This window comes from Malaclemys terrapin, chromosome 4 (genome assembly GCF_027887155.1).
Source record: "Malaclemys terrapin pileata isolate rMalTer1 chromosome 4, rMalTer1.hap1, whole genome shotgun sequence".
Taxonomy (NCBI): Eukaryota; Metazoa; Chordata; order Testudines; family Emydidae; genus Malaclemys; species Malaclemys terrapin.
The window spans coordinates 132487400-132503851 of NC_071508.1; the positions used below are offsets into that span (position 1 = coordinate 132487400).

A 16452-nucleotide genomic window follows, 5' to 3' on the forward strand; every position below is an offset into this window, starting at 1 on the left:
CACAACCACTGCAATGTTGTCAAAGAGAACAGTTTAATGTGGGGAGACTGGATGAGCAGCAGAATGCTTGATATGAGAGATGGACTGCCCACGGTTCTAGCATGTTTATGTGCATCCTGGCTTCCCATGACATCCACATTCCCTGGGCTGTGTGACGGTCTAGGTGAGCTCCCCAACCTGCCAGGAAGCTGTCTGTTGTGATGGCAGCCATTGAGATGGGAGGGACGAAGGGGGTGCGAGCTGCTACTCTGAAACCTTTGAAGGATTGGTCCACCACGTGTGGGAGGCCAGCGCTGTCGGGGGAGCTATGACCCTGACCTGCATATGGTCTGTGCTGGGTCTGAAGACAGAGAGGAGCCACATCTGGAGGCAATGCATGTGCAGATGTTCATGCGGTGTTACGTAGGTGCAGGCTGCCATATGGCCAAGAAGAGAGAGACAATGGCAGACTGCTTGTGATAACGGTTGTCAGTGTTGCAAACTGGCCTGCTGGAAGGAAAGGCCCTTGCCATGCTCGAGTCAAGCTGTGCTCCAATAAAGTGGACCATCTGTGTAGGTATCAACACCGATTTTTCCTCATTGATGTAAATACCTAGAGATGCCAGAAGAATGCAAAGGGTAAGGATAATGGGGGTGACTTCTTGTTGTGATAACATCACAAGGAGCCAGTCGTCTAGGCAGAAATATATTGAGTAGCTGAGGCACTGCATTTGGGCAGCCATCATGGCAAAGACCTTTGTGAACACTTGCAGAGCCATTGCTGTGCTGAAAGGGAGGACCTGGAATTGGTAGTGATGGTGCCCTATCGAAAAATGGAGAAATTTGCAGTGGGCTGGGTGAATGTCCACATGGAAGCAGGCATCCTTCATGCCGAGAGCCACGAACCAGGCTTCCTAGGGGAGGGATGAGATAATCAATGCCAGTGTCACCATATAGAATTTGAACTTTCTGATAAAGATGTTCAACACCTGAAGATTGAGAATGGGGTGGCGCCCTCCTCCCCTCTTCAGGATGAGGAAGTATGGGGAGTAGAAGCCTCGTCCTGTGTAGTGAGGTGGGACATGCTTTATGGCTCCCCCTTGAGGAGGAGAGCATTCGCTTCTTGTTGACGAATGCGTTGATGGGAAGGGACTCCAAGGGGGGCGGGGGGGGGGAATGATTTGGGGGGGGCGGGTGCAGATGCAGCGGGAATGAGAGAAATTATATGCAGTATCCATGGTGGATGATCTCCAGTACCCAACTGTCCGTGGTGATCTTGCCCCAATTGTGGACAAATAGGGCAAGATGGCCCCCAAAGACAATATGGGGTGCCACAAGTGGCATGAGGGGAGGTTCATGGGTCTTGACTGCCACATCAAAACTGAGGTCTTGGCTCCCTTGACTGCATCTTTTCCTGAGCACCATTTGGGACAGATCTAGCTCCTAGGGAAATGTTTTCTAACATACCTGGGAAAGGAGTCTTTTTGGATATTGCCCTTGAACCAGAGAGTATAACTAACTGATTGTGGAAATAATAAAAAAGCTATTTTCTGAATTATTTGAAGGTCAAATTCCTCCTCGTCTTCCTTTCTGACTGAGGAATGAGGCATATTCTTTTCTGCTCTTCTCCACTGTGGCTAGTCAGTTTTACTGTGTTCTTATTGGGAGACACTGTGGTGGTAAGTTTTTCCCCTTCTGAGCCAGACAGAACCTTACATTCAGGGATGTGAGCACAGAGGTTACAGAGTACAGACTCGGGCAAGACCATTCTCTGTGCTTTGCATGTCTGGATCTCATGAAGCACTCTGCACAGCATGACCGCCATATTCAAAAGATCGCTCCTCACCACCCCCCCCCCCAACCCCCCAAGAAGCATCCACTCACTGCACTGAGAATAGGGGAGCGGGCAGAAAATTAATTTTAAAAGTTGGAAGGCAGTGTAAGGAAAAAAGTAAGAAAGGAGAACAAACAGTAAATACACGTGCAAATTCTCACTGAATTAAAAAAAAGCTGCAGGCACACTTAAGCTGCCTCTCCGTCACAGAACATTCACAGCTTTGCTTAGGGGATGGGAACAAGTGATTGGGATTGCCTGCTCTTTTACTCCTGTGCTCCATGGATATGGGACTCCATCTTAATGGACAGGATCACAGAGATATACTTGGAGAAATTAATGTTTTCAGATGCAAAACTGAAGAGATTAAAAGCAATGAATATTTTTTGTCTTTCAAAGATACAATGTTCATCTTGTTCCAAATTAAAGATTATCTATAAAAAACTAAAACAATCTGTTTAGTACAAAGTCCTTAGATGACCAAATAAACACATTAAAAGGTGAACTGAGAACCAAGGAAAGTTATTTCTTCCCTTTATTGATCTTCTAGAATATATAAATATGATTGTTAAATGGTTTTAAAAAGTATTCCTTATATGGTTTTTACATTAGGTAATCAGAAATAGTGATGAGGAAGGGATGCTTCAAGTGGAAGTCTGGCAAGCCACAGCTCAGGTTTTACCCTGCGATGTCACCATGCAAGTCCCTAAGACTGTTGCCAGAGTTCTCCACAGCAAAGAGAGGAAAACCAGGTTCTGATCATTCCAATGTAAAACCCAAAAACCAAAACAAAACCACTTATTTTTAAAATAAAGGAAACTATTTAAACATGACAATTTTATAGATCATAAAGAGCACACACAAAAATCTTTTGCATTTCATGGTTCACTTTTAAGAAGAATGCCATAACCCCTTCCTCCACCTTTAGAAACTCCTTTTAACATGTTATTTGAGATACTTCTGCAAACTGATAAATATCATATTGTGCATTAAATGGTAATTGGGAACTGTAAGCATATATATGGATGACAATTAACAATGAAAATACAACTTTAATATTTAACATGCATTTTTTCTAAGAAAGAGCAAATTAAAACAGTCATACCCTGAATATACAAGGGATGTCTTTACGGGTTGCATGTATTACATCTGATGCTAGGACAGAGCTCACACAAAAATCTTCATCTCTGGTAAGAAAATAAAAAAATATAATCACTAACAGGCTAACATAACTTGTTAGAGAAACCTTCTCAACTGAGTGCCAACTATCACTATTATTTGTATTATGGTAGCACCTAAAAGCCACAATTAGGATTGGTGTTCTGTTGTGCTAGGAATTGTATGAACAGAAAGAAAAGAAAAGACAGTCCTTGTCCCAAAGAGTTTACAATTTTAGGCCCAGATCCTGCAATTTACAGCAGGGCCTGCTGCATCTGTGGGGGCCCATTGAAGTCAATGTGTTCCAGGCATGCTCAATGGTAGGCCTGCACAACTCGTAAAGCGGCAAGGTCCATATTATGCCAAAGAAAACAGCTGAGGGCCGAAACCCCCCTCAGGCAATCTACTAATGTGAATGTTATTTGCAGTGCCTCACATTTCTACTCGTGAACGCTATGGATTGTCACATGCCCAGGAGATCATCAGAGTCCACTTTCAAACAGAATTACTGAGAGGAAAGAGCAGAGTGTCTGTCACGCTATGGCACTAGGCCTTATTGGAGGGGATCGTTCATCAAGGGAGTTGTGTAAGCAGATTCTATACTAAAGAAAAGCATAAAGGTGTTTAACATTACAGGATGTGCCACTTTTACTGCATCGTAACCAAGAGAAATTTTATTTTAGTTTACTGGGTAAAAAACGGAGAGAAACAACAGGCTTGTTGTAGGAAAAAGTCTCCTGTGCTTAAAAGAAAACAGTTAGATGTAAAAACATGACTTCTGTAACCAATAAAGTCAGGGAGTGCTGGGGTAATCTACAGTCTAAATTGGCAAGCTCAAAGCTTCCTGGAGAACTGCTTTAATGTACTCAGTTTTTCCAAGGTTCCTGAAATTGCTATGTGTTACCTATAATTTGCTTGTTTGGGATAGCTCTTTCCCTGTTCACAGCCTGCACATCCCCTGTGCCCTACTTTATCTTGATGAGTTTCCCCAAGACATACATCAAACTCTAGGAGAACACACTAACACTATGTGATTTCAAAGAAAATGAAGTGTCACACCACTTCTTACTGCTTAAATTAACCTTAAGTCCACGTATAGGAGGCATAAATCATTTCAGAACAGAGCTCTTATGTTACAAGAGCTTCTTTTATACTGCTTACAGAGGCACTTGATATAGGAAAAAATAAATGGAAGTTTTCTAACTACCATGGCAACACAAACCTGAGATCCAACACCTGACTTGCAACAACTCCAGGCTGGGTGGATTTTCCTTCAGGCACATCATATAGAAATAGTTTGCAGTCACAGACAACTGCATAAGCCCTCTGCCACCCCTTCTTAACTCCTGTAGGCTTTGGAACCTGCATGTAAATAATGGATTGTTCATTATATGTAAAAATGGTTATATAGACATAAGAAGAGAGGAAATTTAGAAAGGCATGGAGACTCACATGAGAATCAAAGGAACCTGAACACCAAATTTTGGTTATATTAACATTGGTGGGAAAGTGTCAGTGTACATGAAATTTCAAAGAACAGCAGAACATTTTTTTATGAAGTTCCCCCATTCTCTGTCCAGGTTTAATAAATACTTTCAACTTTTCAAATGGTAAACCCAGGACATGTCTTTTCAGAGATTCCACAGATGCCAAATTGGTGACAGAGTTTACTTTTTATTCTACATTTCTCTCTGCCATAGCAAGAATTCTTTTTCCCTCAAAGGAGGTTTTTCTTTTTTACATTTGTGGCAATTTCAGCAGCCAACTTCTAGTCCGCCAAGTAAAACCACCTGTTTCTCAAGAATTAGCATTAAGGGCATTAGTGTGAATTGTACGCAACCCCAGGGCGTTAGCACAATCTGGGGATGGAGCTAAACATAGTTAGGGTTTCCAGCTACAATACAAGACCAAACAGCATCTGCAATTTAAGTTTGCAGTTATACTGGAGAAAAATATCACTCATGTCCAAGGTCAAAAGATTCTTACCCTAACATAACCTTTGTACGCCATTCCTATCCCTCTTTGCACATCTACTCCGAGAGGCCTTTTGGCTTGCTCAGGGGGTATAGGACAGACCTGAGGAGCACTGTCCTTGCAGGAAACGTGGCATGCGAATGAACACACTGAGAACAAAAAAGAAAATCTATAATGAAATCATGTTATGAAGATGAATTCATCTTAATAGGTGATGCATATTTTCTACTCTTGGAATCAGGAGATCAATGAATTCAATTGAAATTGCCTGCAGAACATACAGACAGCAGACGCTCCCCCCATTCCAGAACGCCTTGTGTAAGTTGAATTTTGCGTAAGTCGGGAATGATTTTTAGGTTAGATGACTGAAAATTCAGAATGATTTAACTGACTCACCATCGCAGGCATAGCCTTGTCGAACTAGTCCCACCATGAGAGATGTGCAGTGACTGCACTGAGTAGGACTTGAAAAGGACTTGATATTGAGTTGGTGAGCTTTAGGCTGAAAGATAAATTCAGGATAAAATAAAGCTACATGATAAGGCAGACCCATCAACTCTTATCTCCATATAATATGTTTATATTTATGTTATTAGTAGGAGGGAATTATAAAATACTGTTTTCTTGTAACCAACTGAAACTTGTCAGAAGTCCTGCAAGACGAAACTCTCTCTCAAAGTCATGTTGTATATTCTTTTATTTCCAATTTAAGAAAGACACACCCAGGTTAGCGGCAGAAGCAGACAGGTATTTCTAGTATAAATAAAAACCCCAAATCTACTAACTAATCCAAAATAAATTTTTCTCATCTCTGACAAAACTAAAGACTTAAATAATAATTACTTAGGAATATGGATTAAAAATAGGCTTACAAATAAACAGCAAATAAAAATCCCAGACAGGACAAACCCAAACATATGGATGGCTAATTTATATAAAGCATCTCTTTTCTTTAGTTCTTACAAATAAAGTGAACAAGGTCCCCCTACCTTTGGTACAGCTAGAGAAATGGACTGAATGGTAGGGGAGGGAACAGCAGGCATCCTCTGAAGCCGTATTGGTTCCTGAATTACAAAAAACTGCAGTTGAGCAAAATGAGGCTTCAATAATTTGTTTTACAATTGGGGTGTTATTAAAAATTTGTGAGGATCAGTAAGAGTTTAAATTTTAGAACGCATTGCCATTCCTGATTTACTGTGAATGAATTACATCTTAAAGCGCTCATAGGAAAGCCTGCATAATAACAAACAAGCAGCAATACAAAAATGGGTATGAAAATGGAGTACATCAACATACGTAGAGACTGGGGAAAGGTTCCACCTGCAACTGCTCTCAAAGCATGTGTGCTTATAACAATGACACATGTCTGCAAATAAGCAAACACTCAAGGTTGGAGTAAGCCTCTTCATGGTGAATAATGTCTGTGATATACATTTATAACAAACCAGATGTGTCTAAGACCTAAGTGAATTACTCTGAATAATAAAATACCAGAGGCCTTACTTCTTGCTGCTGTTCTGTAGTCATAACAGAAGTGGATGGTGAGACTTCTGGTTTGGGACCTTGTGTTTCCTGCTCGCTAATAGAACTTGTCTGCAAAAAAAAGTTAGCAAACCAATTAGATTAATACTATAGTGTTCTTGCATCAACATGAAATAAATCCTAGAATGGTTACAATTAACAACTCAGATCAAAAATAGTTTGTGAAGCACAACATTAAGAGCACTGCTAATGTCTATAAATGCTATGTAACGTCTGTTTCTTAAAAAAAAAAAAAAAAAAAATCAGACCCACTAAATGGTAGCAAAACTGTAGAAATGGAAGTATCATATTTTAAAAATTCCCAAATGGTAGGTGGCATAATAGCCATAAACATCAGCCTCTTTCTCCCTGAAATCCAAGAAAGACCCTTCATAACATACTTGGACTCCACCAATCACATATTTGAATGTTGCTCCTACATTCTTATACGCTGATATGAGAGGAAGCCAGGCTTCTTGGACAACAAACCATGGAATATCTACTACAGTAGGATTTTTACAGTGTAGAGCAGCCACTGATCCAAGCATAAGGTTCTTAAAGTGACTTCATCCAATTTATTTTTAGTATTTAAACAATATTTCAAGAATTTTATAGATAGAATTCTGTTACCATTTGGAATTCTAACAATAAATACAACTCATTTCACTAATACTAGAAACTAATACCATCACACATCCTCTATTAAATACATATTTACAATAACTACTACTAATTGCCAGTACAAGGGGTAGTGTGCTATAATTCTAGAGTTACCACAGCTGGGTGGGGAATTAGGATATTATATTATTGTACTCTCTGGACATTGGGAAGATTATGATTAGCAAACATCAGATTAAACTTTATAAAATATTATGTAATTAGTAGTAAAGGCCGTTGAGTACGAGTCATACTCACTCCTCAGCTACTTTAGATTGGAAGATAACTCACAGTTACACTAGATATGTATCGACATTTTGTTATATGCTGATTGGTAGTGTTAGACTGAGGAATATAAAATAAACATGAAATTGTATCCTTGTGTAAAACAAAGTATGTTACCATGATAAACAAGATTCATCTTTAGCCATGATTGTATTGTCAAAGTATCTTAAATTGTCAGCCTGTAAGGCGGTTTAAAAAAAAAAAAAACAAACCAACTATTTCTATTTAGTGGGTTAATTTGTAGTAAAAAGTTATTAAGGAAGAAAAAAAAATTCGCTAGTTTTAGGATGCCAGTCTTACAAATAGGTCATAAATTAAGGAGACAAATGTATCAGCAAGAACTTACTTCTTCCCAAAAGGCTAGCAGAGAAGACGTAGACGAGGAAGAAAGAGAATCCTTTGTTGTAACAGATATGAGGGATAAAAATGATCACTTATCACCCATAAGAAACTTCAGAGGGATTATTAGTAGGCTAATTAAATGAATGTTTATGCAGCAAACTGATATTTACACAAACCAAAATAACCAGGAAGATCAGGGGGCGGTATAAGTGTACCTTCAAAAAGTTAATGCAAATTTTGTTAATCAAAATATTCAGACTTCTAACTGTAATTCGTAAGAAAATGATACTCAACTTTCCTTAGCACTTATTTATTTATGGCGGGATCTATGACGTGGCCTTTTGGTTTATTATGGATTTAATTTTTTAAGCCCTACACTTTGTAATATATTTGATTTCAATTATAAAACCAATGATTCAATCCTTATTCATACAAAGTGCTTTAAAATCTCATTTATTGATTAAGTAATGTCAGTTTGCTTTAAATGAGAAACTACCAAGATCAGTCGACCTAAGAACTCACACCCTGGTAGCAGCACATTTCATATGCTTTTCATCTATTCCTTTTTTAAAGGAATGTCTGGGGAGTGGAAATGGAATAGTATACAGAATGACCTGCTGTGTTAATAGTAAATACACTAGCACACAGATACTATAATAGGAAATAGCACACATTCAGGTTTATGTATTGCACATCTCACAGCATGATTCTGTCTTCTTGGCAACAGCAACAATGTGAGAAATGAATAGAAAGCACAGTAATATTATGACAACACTATCTAGATACAAATATTTATCTAGGCAGACCAGGATTTAATCCCAACCAGTATAACTGCACCCCTCTATTTTACACTTTCTTAACTGTCTGTTTTTAAATGTTATACAAAACATCCAGAAACGTATCAAGGATCAAGAGTTCATAAAGTAAGGAAATGTGATTCACTGCAGTAATTAACAGCTGTTTCCTCAGGGGATGTACAAACTTTACGCACCAAAGCCACAATTTGTATGATTAACTTTCTAAAGAAAATCAGAGGGTGTGTCATGACAAAGCTGAGCTACCGTGCAACAGAAACCTTGAAAAAGTCTTATTTGGCCTAGACCAACATGCTAGGTCTTCTGCATCTCTGAAGTTCTTTCCAGTTCCATCTACTCTTAACCTCCACACTGAAGCCCAACCCTGGAGGCAACATAATTTCACATACTAGATGGGTCACCCTTTGGGGCTCATCAATGCATTTAATCAGCCAGTTTGTCAGCAGATGCAACCATGTAACCAGCAGCTGTATGTGCTGCCCTTTAGTTTGACTTTAACGTGAAGCTTGTTCCGAAAAAGTGAATGCATTATTTATCCAGTAGAAATTCTCAGACATTTTCATATCCTGGTTCTTTTGATTACCTTAAAGTAGGGTTTTGCAACTATTTCAAAAAATTATTGCTTTCTCTACTAATGCCTAGCTACATGACATCTATTATAGGGGCAATGTGCACTTGCTACATACTTTTAATTCATCTTGCATATTTCATACTCATTTGTCAGAACCTAATTTACTGCATATTAGCTATGAATAAACTAATTAATTCAAAATCCTCCTGACACATTTTTGTAGTCATGATGTAAAAACTCACTCTAAAAGTCAGATCGCGTGCAAGAGGTGAAGTGTTGAAATATTCAAAAATTGAATCTTGAAAGTCTGGAAGTTTGAGACCTGAAAGAAAATAATTAGCTGATTTAGCTCAAAGAAAACACTACAAATGATAAGCTCAAAATTAATTCTAATACTAACTTTAGTTACCTGTATCTGTTCTGTATTTTTCTTCCAGCTTTTTCTTCAATCCCTCCATTTCTTCCAACAGTTCCTGATTTTTTGCTTCAGATTCCTTCAGCTTACTAGAACATGAAAACCATGAAATATTTGAAAGGCAAGAAATTTACTACATAATTTTACATTCTTATTTTTACTGGCAGTAGTCCCCCTTTCGCCTCTTAGCTTTGGCAACACCGACCTTCTTTTTAAAGCAGATCATTTCCCCCAGCCCACAATTTCTGAGAATTACAATTTCACTACCATGCTAGACAGAGTTCTTTAGGTTATCTGCATCTCTCCCTGTGATGTTGCAGGTGGTAGCTAACTGATGATAATCTCTGGGTAGGATGGTCTTCCCTCCCCCATACCACCATCGTCTCTCCAACTGCTCTAAGAAAGGGGATTTCGGATGCTACTCCTAGAACCCATTTCTCCTGCATGGCAAAGACCCACACATTACAATCAATCCACTCATTTGGGCATGATGCTTTATCTTAAAAATTACTTCAAGAAATCTTTAGAATTTTTAAATGAAGTTGGGGAAGAAACCTGTAATAGACCACATCATTTTCTGTCAGGGTGTAAGATTCTTGGCATAAAGAAGGGTAAATTAAAAAGTGTTTGTTATTTGAACAGGTAGTTAAGAGTGGTACATTAAGGGTAACTCAGCATGTTAGAATGTTCAGATGAACAAGACTGCAGGCTTCAGTAATTTATTACCTCTCAAAGGATATGTTTGCATCTTTAACCTTTCGTAACTCTTCTTGAATTAGCTGTTTGGCACGTATTTCTGCATCCAGAGCAGACTGCAGTTCCAGCCTAGCTGACATATCCAGCTTCTGACTGCGTCGCAGTTTCCAAAGTGGATCCTATTGGAGTAAGTTATTGTACATTAACATCAACTCTCTAAAGTAATTTTCCTCCTTTGTTCACAAATACAAAGAACACAGAACCTCTGATCCCCCCAGATTTCCCCCAGAGATCTTAATTTAAAATCACATACTAACACTTTCATTGTTATGATGAAAGAGTTTAAATGGACACTGTCAAAACTGGCCCAATATTTAAATTTTATAAAACAGGCTTTTATAAAAAACCATGACCAATAAAAGTATTCAGTCAGTAGTTTTAAACCAATTAATGGTTCATCTGCAGTGCCTGAAACAAACCCTGCAACACTAAAAACCTGAAAATGAAAATGACTATGAACAAAGGTGAAAGTGACTTCACTTATTTTCCATTGTCCAGGCGGAGAGAAAAGTTAAAAAGAGTGAAATTGGAGTTTTAGAATGTTCACAGTCAATCAACGGCGTGTTATTACTGACAGATACAAACTTCAGTTTGTTTACAACAAAAGGCTTTTAAGTTGTTAGCGTCTCTTTGAGAAACCTAAAGACAATAGATGTATTTTTTAATCTTGTTGTACATTATATACTAATCTAAGATATGGATTAATTCCTCTGCATTTTAATACCAGAAAATGGTATTTTTGATTTTCTAAGAAAGATAATTTTTCAATTTTTTTTTTTTTTATTATAGAGGTTCTCAAACATTTTCATAATGTTGACTGTAACTTAATAGAGATGGTCTCATGGACACCTATCCACCCACTCAAGAACATGAAACCGTATAACATTCCCATGGCAACTGCAGCAATTCTTACACTGAAACAGAATATTAAAAATATATTTTTTGCTATCTAATGAAGTTTAGCAGCTGAGACGAAGGAAAGCAACACTATTTTAACATACTGGTGACCTGGCGAGAGCTGAAAGTGCTCCAAAGAATCTCAGTAGTCCAAGAACCACAATTTGAAAGGCAATGCCTTATTTCATTTCCATATATACCTGAAGTCTGCTCCAAAAACACGATTATTAATTTAGAACAAATTTGCTAAAGTCTATGAAACCAGCCTTGTTATAGTATGTCATCCGCTTTTTATATTTTGACAGTAGGCAAAAAGCAAATGGTCACTGTCTGACGTTAATTTGCCATCTCCTCCTCTTGCGCTTGTCTTCACTTAGGGTTAGTTTACATTTCACTCTCTACCCCAAGCAAGGGCAGGGTGGTGCACAGCTGTGCTGCCTGAATAGATCAGGAAGAAAATTACAAGCCACAATTTGCTCTCTTGCTCCCCACTTACTCTGAAGTGGGGAGGAAAAGGGGATGTAATCTGTTACTAGCATGGGGGCATTGCCCCTCCAAATACAGAAGTCAAACTATGCCTATGGTTACCAGTATAAACCAGTAGTAGGTTAGTTTTCCCTTGTGTGCTGACCAGTGTGTTGGGTGAGTAGAGGCCCCATGAAGACGCTTTCCTTCCCCATTCTTGGACTTACCAGGTACCAAGGACAAGAGAATTTTGCCCTAAGCACTGTAAGCTTTCCTTAGCGGGGCTCCTTTCTTTAAGACCGCTAGGCAAAATTATGAAATATAAATTAATATAACTAGCTGCTTAACATTTTCCCATAAGGAAAACTTTCTTCCTGATCCCAAATGTTGATCATCTTATGCCATGCAGCATGAAGAATGAAACCCCTTGTAGTTTTATTACTACTACTGTCAGGGCAAATGGCTATTATTCATTTATGTGTCTAAACCTTTTGGGATACGGTGCATTAAAAATATTCCCTTTTATTTATTTCTTTTAGAAGTGTTTATTTTATTGACTCTTCCCTTTAATCTTGTTTTAAAGGCATAGTTTGCAATTAACGGCAGGTATTGGCAACAAGCAAAATACAGAAGGTTATCAAATTCGGATTGTGTGACACAGAGACCCCTGCGCAAAGGTGCCCTGTCCTTCGCAATCAGCTCTCACCTCAGACCTGACAAACTCACTACAGCAAACATGTCTTATTTATCCATAAAGAACAACATGCAAGGTATCTACAGAAAGCTCGTAACTGGTCATGACTCAATCACTGAGAAATGTACAGATGGATATTATTAAAGGAACAATGAGTGTTGTAAGCAAGACATGGGAAGTAATTCTGCTCTACTCTGTGCTGATTAGGCCTCCACTGAAGTATTGTGTCCAGTTCTGGGCACCACATTTCAGGAAAGATGTGGACAAATTGGAGAAAGCCTATAGGAGAGCAACAAAAATCATTAAAGGTCTAGAAAACATGGCCTATGAGGGAAGATGGAAAATTGGGTTTGTTTAGCCTGGAGAAGAGAAGACTATGCGGGGACATGATTACAGTTTTCAAGTACATAAAAGGTTATTACAAGGAGGAGGGAGAAAAATTGTTTTCCTTAAGTGTCTGAGGATACGACAAGAATCAATGAGCTTAAACTGCAGTAAGGGAGGCTTAGACTGGACATTAGGAAAAACTTCCCAACTGTCAGGGTGGTTAAGCATTGGAATAAATTGCCTAGGGAGGTTGTGGAATTTGTGTCTTTGGAGGTTTTTAGGAGCAGGTTAGACAAACATCTGTCAGGGATGGTCAGCAATTCTCAAACTTATTTAATTGTGCCCCCCTTCTTTGTACTAGTAGTTTACGTCCCCAGGCACACAAGAACATATACCAATACAAAAACCCATGAAACTCATGAAATATTAAACACAGTAAGTTATTGATTCAAACCGAGCTAACGATCCATTGTAATAAGAGCAAAAGCAAAACTGTGATTGCGGTTAATGCTTACAATTAGATGTAAACTGATTAACATACAGATGGCAACGACTTTATATAACGCTAGGCAAGCTCAACAGAAATCCATCAAAATGCACCACACCATCTGAAGACCTGATACGTCTGGAGGAAGCAGCATTGCTAGTTATTTATTGCTGCGGGTAAAATGTGGGCAGTGTTTTTTGTCTAATGCTTCTCACGAGCCTTCCCACCCCCCCGTTTGAGAACCTCTTGTCTAGATAATACATAGTCCTGCCATGAGCGCAGGGGACGGGACTAGATGACCTCTCGAGGTCCCCTCCAGTCCTGTGATTCTATCATAAATCAGTCACCACAAGGTAATGTGTCTCAATGATGATCTATTCAAGCAAGAGGGAGCTGTCACTCCTCCCTCGTCAGCTGACAAGGTAAGGCAGGGTTTCATTGTCTACCTTTGCACATGCCAGAAAAGTCAATGGGGGAAAACACCAGACACTACAAACCAGCAAAACCATTTAAAGGTAGAAAAGACACTCTACAACAAGGCAGGGGTTCACCCAACCTGTGAGCAGAAATAAATGGCTGGTTTCAGTATACCAGAATAGGGAAAAGCACTCTATCCACTCACTGAGGAAAACCCCTGGCAGAGGGGGGATTCTTTCATGCAATTTTGAACCCTGGTTCTTGAGAAACCAGCCAGCTCTGCAACAGATGGAACTTTGGTGAGAAAAATCTACTTTATTATATAGGAAAGGTAACTATTCGTAAGTGCAAACTCAGGTTCACTTTTTATGATTTTGTTTTATATTGTAACCACTTGTTTCCATCACTCTCTTGTTTCTAGTTAAATCTTTATTCTTATTTAAATAAATCGACTTTTATCATAAGTGGTCACAAGTGCTGTGTGGTTCACAGGAGTGGTGGTTTAAGGTAAAACTGGTAAACTTGGGTACGCTGCACCTTTGGGTGCAGAGGATTTGGAATTTCTGTGAGTAGTCAGTGTCAGGGGCTGCATAGCACAGGGGAGTGATTCAAAGAGATTTGGTGCACCTATTGTTAACCTGCCTGGGAAAGGAAGGGCTGGCATAAGCACAGAGGAGAGAATGGCTGAAAGGCCGGCAGTGTCAGGGAGCTGACACTGCACTACTACAAGACTCCCTCTCTCTAGAGAAGATGGTAACAAGGCGACTCACAGGCCTGGGTATCCCAAGAAGTGTCACAGTGGTGTAACTGGGATACACACACAATGGGGCAAAGCAGACAGGATAATCAAAGCACACAGTCTTTATTAGAAAACACCTCTGGCTATTTGCATATACCCTTTCTTGATAAATAAGAGGATTTCTAAATGAATATGGAAGTAAATGAAGCCAAGTATTAAGCATTTTAGGCATCCAGAATTAGAAAGCCTTCTGAATGCTTACTGTTAACTTACCAATGTTCTTGAGCCCAGACTAGAGATTCTCAATGACTCTAATTCTTCTGTCATCTTGGAAGCCAAAGCCTGAAGATATCCACGGGCGTCCTTCTCATCACTTACCCTAGAGTGCAATTACAAAGCAGTTACTTAAGCAAGACCTTGTTTAGAAGCTGGAGAAAATATAAAACTGATTCTCAGGCTAATGCACCATGAAACAAATCATCTTGCTGCCAACTATCAACAGAGTATTTGTACTGAATTTAGGGTCACAAGCAGGGATAGAGAACTGGGGAAATTGCCAGGCCCAGGATGGAGCCTAGCTGTGCCTCCTTTAGGACTTCCCTCCAGCTGGTTCTCCTACCCCTGGATGCTGCCAGGTGTTGCATGATAGCTTCCCCTCTAGAACTCAACAGGAACCATACTGTGTTTCACTACTACTGCATGGAGCCTGATCTGCTTATTCCATGAACAGCCAGAAGCTGATTTCTATGGGCCTCCCCCAAGTCCCCTCTCTCAGTGCCCAGAAAAGCATATAAACATGCCCTCAGCACCCCTTTCCTCTCTACTTCACTAGCTGAAAGATTCTTTTCAAGCCTAAGGTCACTCCAGGGATAAGAAACTCTTCTTTCTGAGAAGCACTGATCGTTAGGCCTAGGCTCCATCACCACTGAGCCTCAGGTGGAGGAAGAATGTGAGCACACCTTTATGAATGCGAGTAGGCCTGCATGCCTGCCTGTGTTCTTACACTCTTGAAACACTTGCACATGGCCTGTCAAACCAGTAAGGTACTAATGAATAGAAATTGTGTGCGAGAGAGAGGCTATCTTTCTGACTGCAAGTGCTTGTCTGGGTGAGGGTGGGAACACTAAAAATCAAAGAAGGAAATACAAGAGACCCTGAAGGCGATGACACTGGAGACTGAACTGCTACAAGGTAGTCTCCTGCTGCCAGAACTTACAGGGTTCCAGACAAGTTGCCCTGAGTGAATGTCAGAAAATTCTAGAGGAAACCAAGGATCGTGATTTCATGATTTAATAATCATTTTAAATTTTGACTTGAACTGACATTGAAATAGTCTTCTTGTGCCTTTAATATTCTATGGCAGTAATTTGCTGCAAAATGAAAAAATCCTACTACTTAATCCACTGGTAAACAAAAGACAAAACAGATCAACCACCACATCCATGTATAGTTTTCCACTAATCTTCAAAATTCACAGAAGACTTGGTTATGTTAAAGGCCCTATCTGTATTTCAAAAGCTGAAGATTGCTATCTGGAATAGTACATACCACTGAATAATTTCTGCAATCTGAGCTTCCCAATGAGCAACCGATTCTTTCTTTGCTGCCAGGTCTTGGAGCTCATCTTCTAGCTGCCTGTTTTGTGCTGTTAATTTATCCACAAAGGAACAAAGCTGAAATGAAAAGTGATCAGTTGTTTTCATCTGCAATTTATGTCACTTTCAAACTCATTATGCATGCGGAATATACACAAACAAGACCACTCGAGGATATTAAAAAGCTCTGCCAAATCAATGTAACCTTCGGAAAACGTTTTTCCACGCTCTATAAGTGTGACTTCCAGGTCTAGTAGTACTCAGGTTCACATGCCACTTCAAACAAAGGAAATGTGAACTGGAGAAATTAATAGAAAGACCGATGAGTGTCAAAGACACTGTGCAATCCAGCTTGGGGGTAGTTGGTATCAGCCCCTTTTATACCCTTGGAATACTTCATGGGGGGAGTGAAGGGGTGAAAATTCCCAGTGGACAGCTCTTCATAAAATTCCACCACTCAACATTAGGAGGCACCAATCCCACAAGTGTGAGTGACCCCTCTCACTTCATACTATAAGAAGAAA

The 16452-nt window shown here is 39.5% G+C and overlaps 1 protein-coding gene across 4 annotated transcripts in view; it reads right to left on the reverse strand.

Moving 5' to 3' along the window:
• The window catches only part of CDC42BPB (CDC42 binding protein kinase beta), a 121032-nt gene that overhangs the window by 18078 nt on the left and 86502 nt on the right, over nucleotides 1–16452 (reverse strand). For 2 of the 4 annotated variants that reach the window (XM_054028078.1, XM_054028077.1), the window contains exons 17-27: nucleotides 15882–16006; nucleotides 14607–14712; nucleotides 10278–10426; nucleotides 9546–9640; nucleotides 9379–9458; nucleotides 6449–6538; nucleotides 5935–6009; nucleotides 5342–5447; nucleotides 4958–5094; nucleotides 4194–4333; nucleotides 2919–3000 (exon numbers count right to left, since the gene is read on the reverse strand). In XM_054028078.1, the coding sequence (XP_053884053.1) occupies nucleotides 2919–3000; nucleotides 4194–4333; nucleotides 4958–5094; nucleotides 5342–5447; nucleotides 5935–6009; nucleotides 6449–6538; nucleotides 9379–9458; nucleotides 9546–9640; nucleotides 10278–10426; nucleotides 14607–14712; nucleotides 15882–16006 (1185 nt within the window). The remainder of the gene's footprint in view (nucleotides 1–2918; nucleotides 3001–4193; nucleotides 4334–4957; nucleotides 5095–5341; nucleotides 5448–5934; nucleotides 6010–6448; nucleotides 6539–9378; nucleotides 9459–9545; nucleotides 9641–10277; nucleotides 10427–14606; nucleotides 14713–15881; nucleotides 16007–16452) is intronic. The other 2 variants (XM_054028080.1, XM_054028079.1) reach the window with 1 other exon arrangement.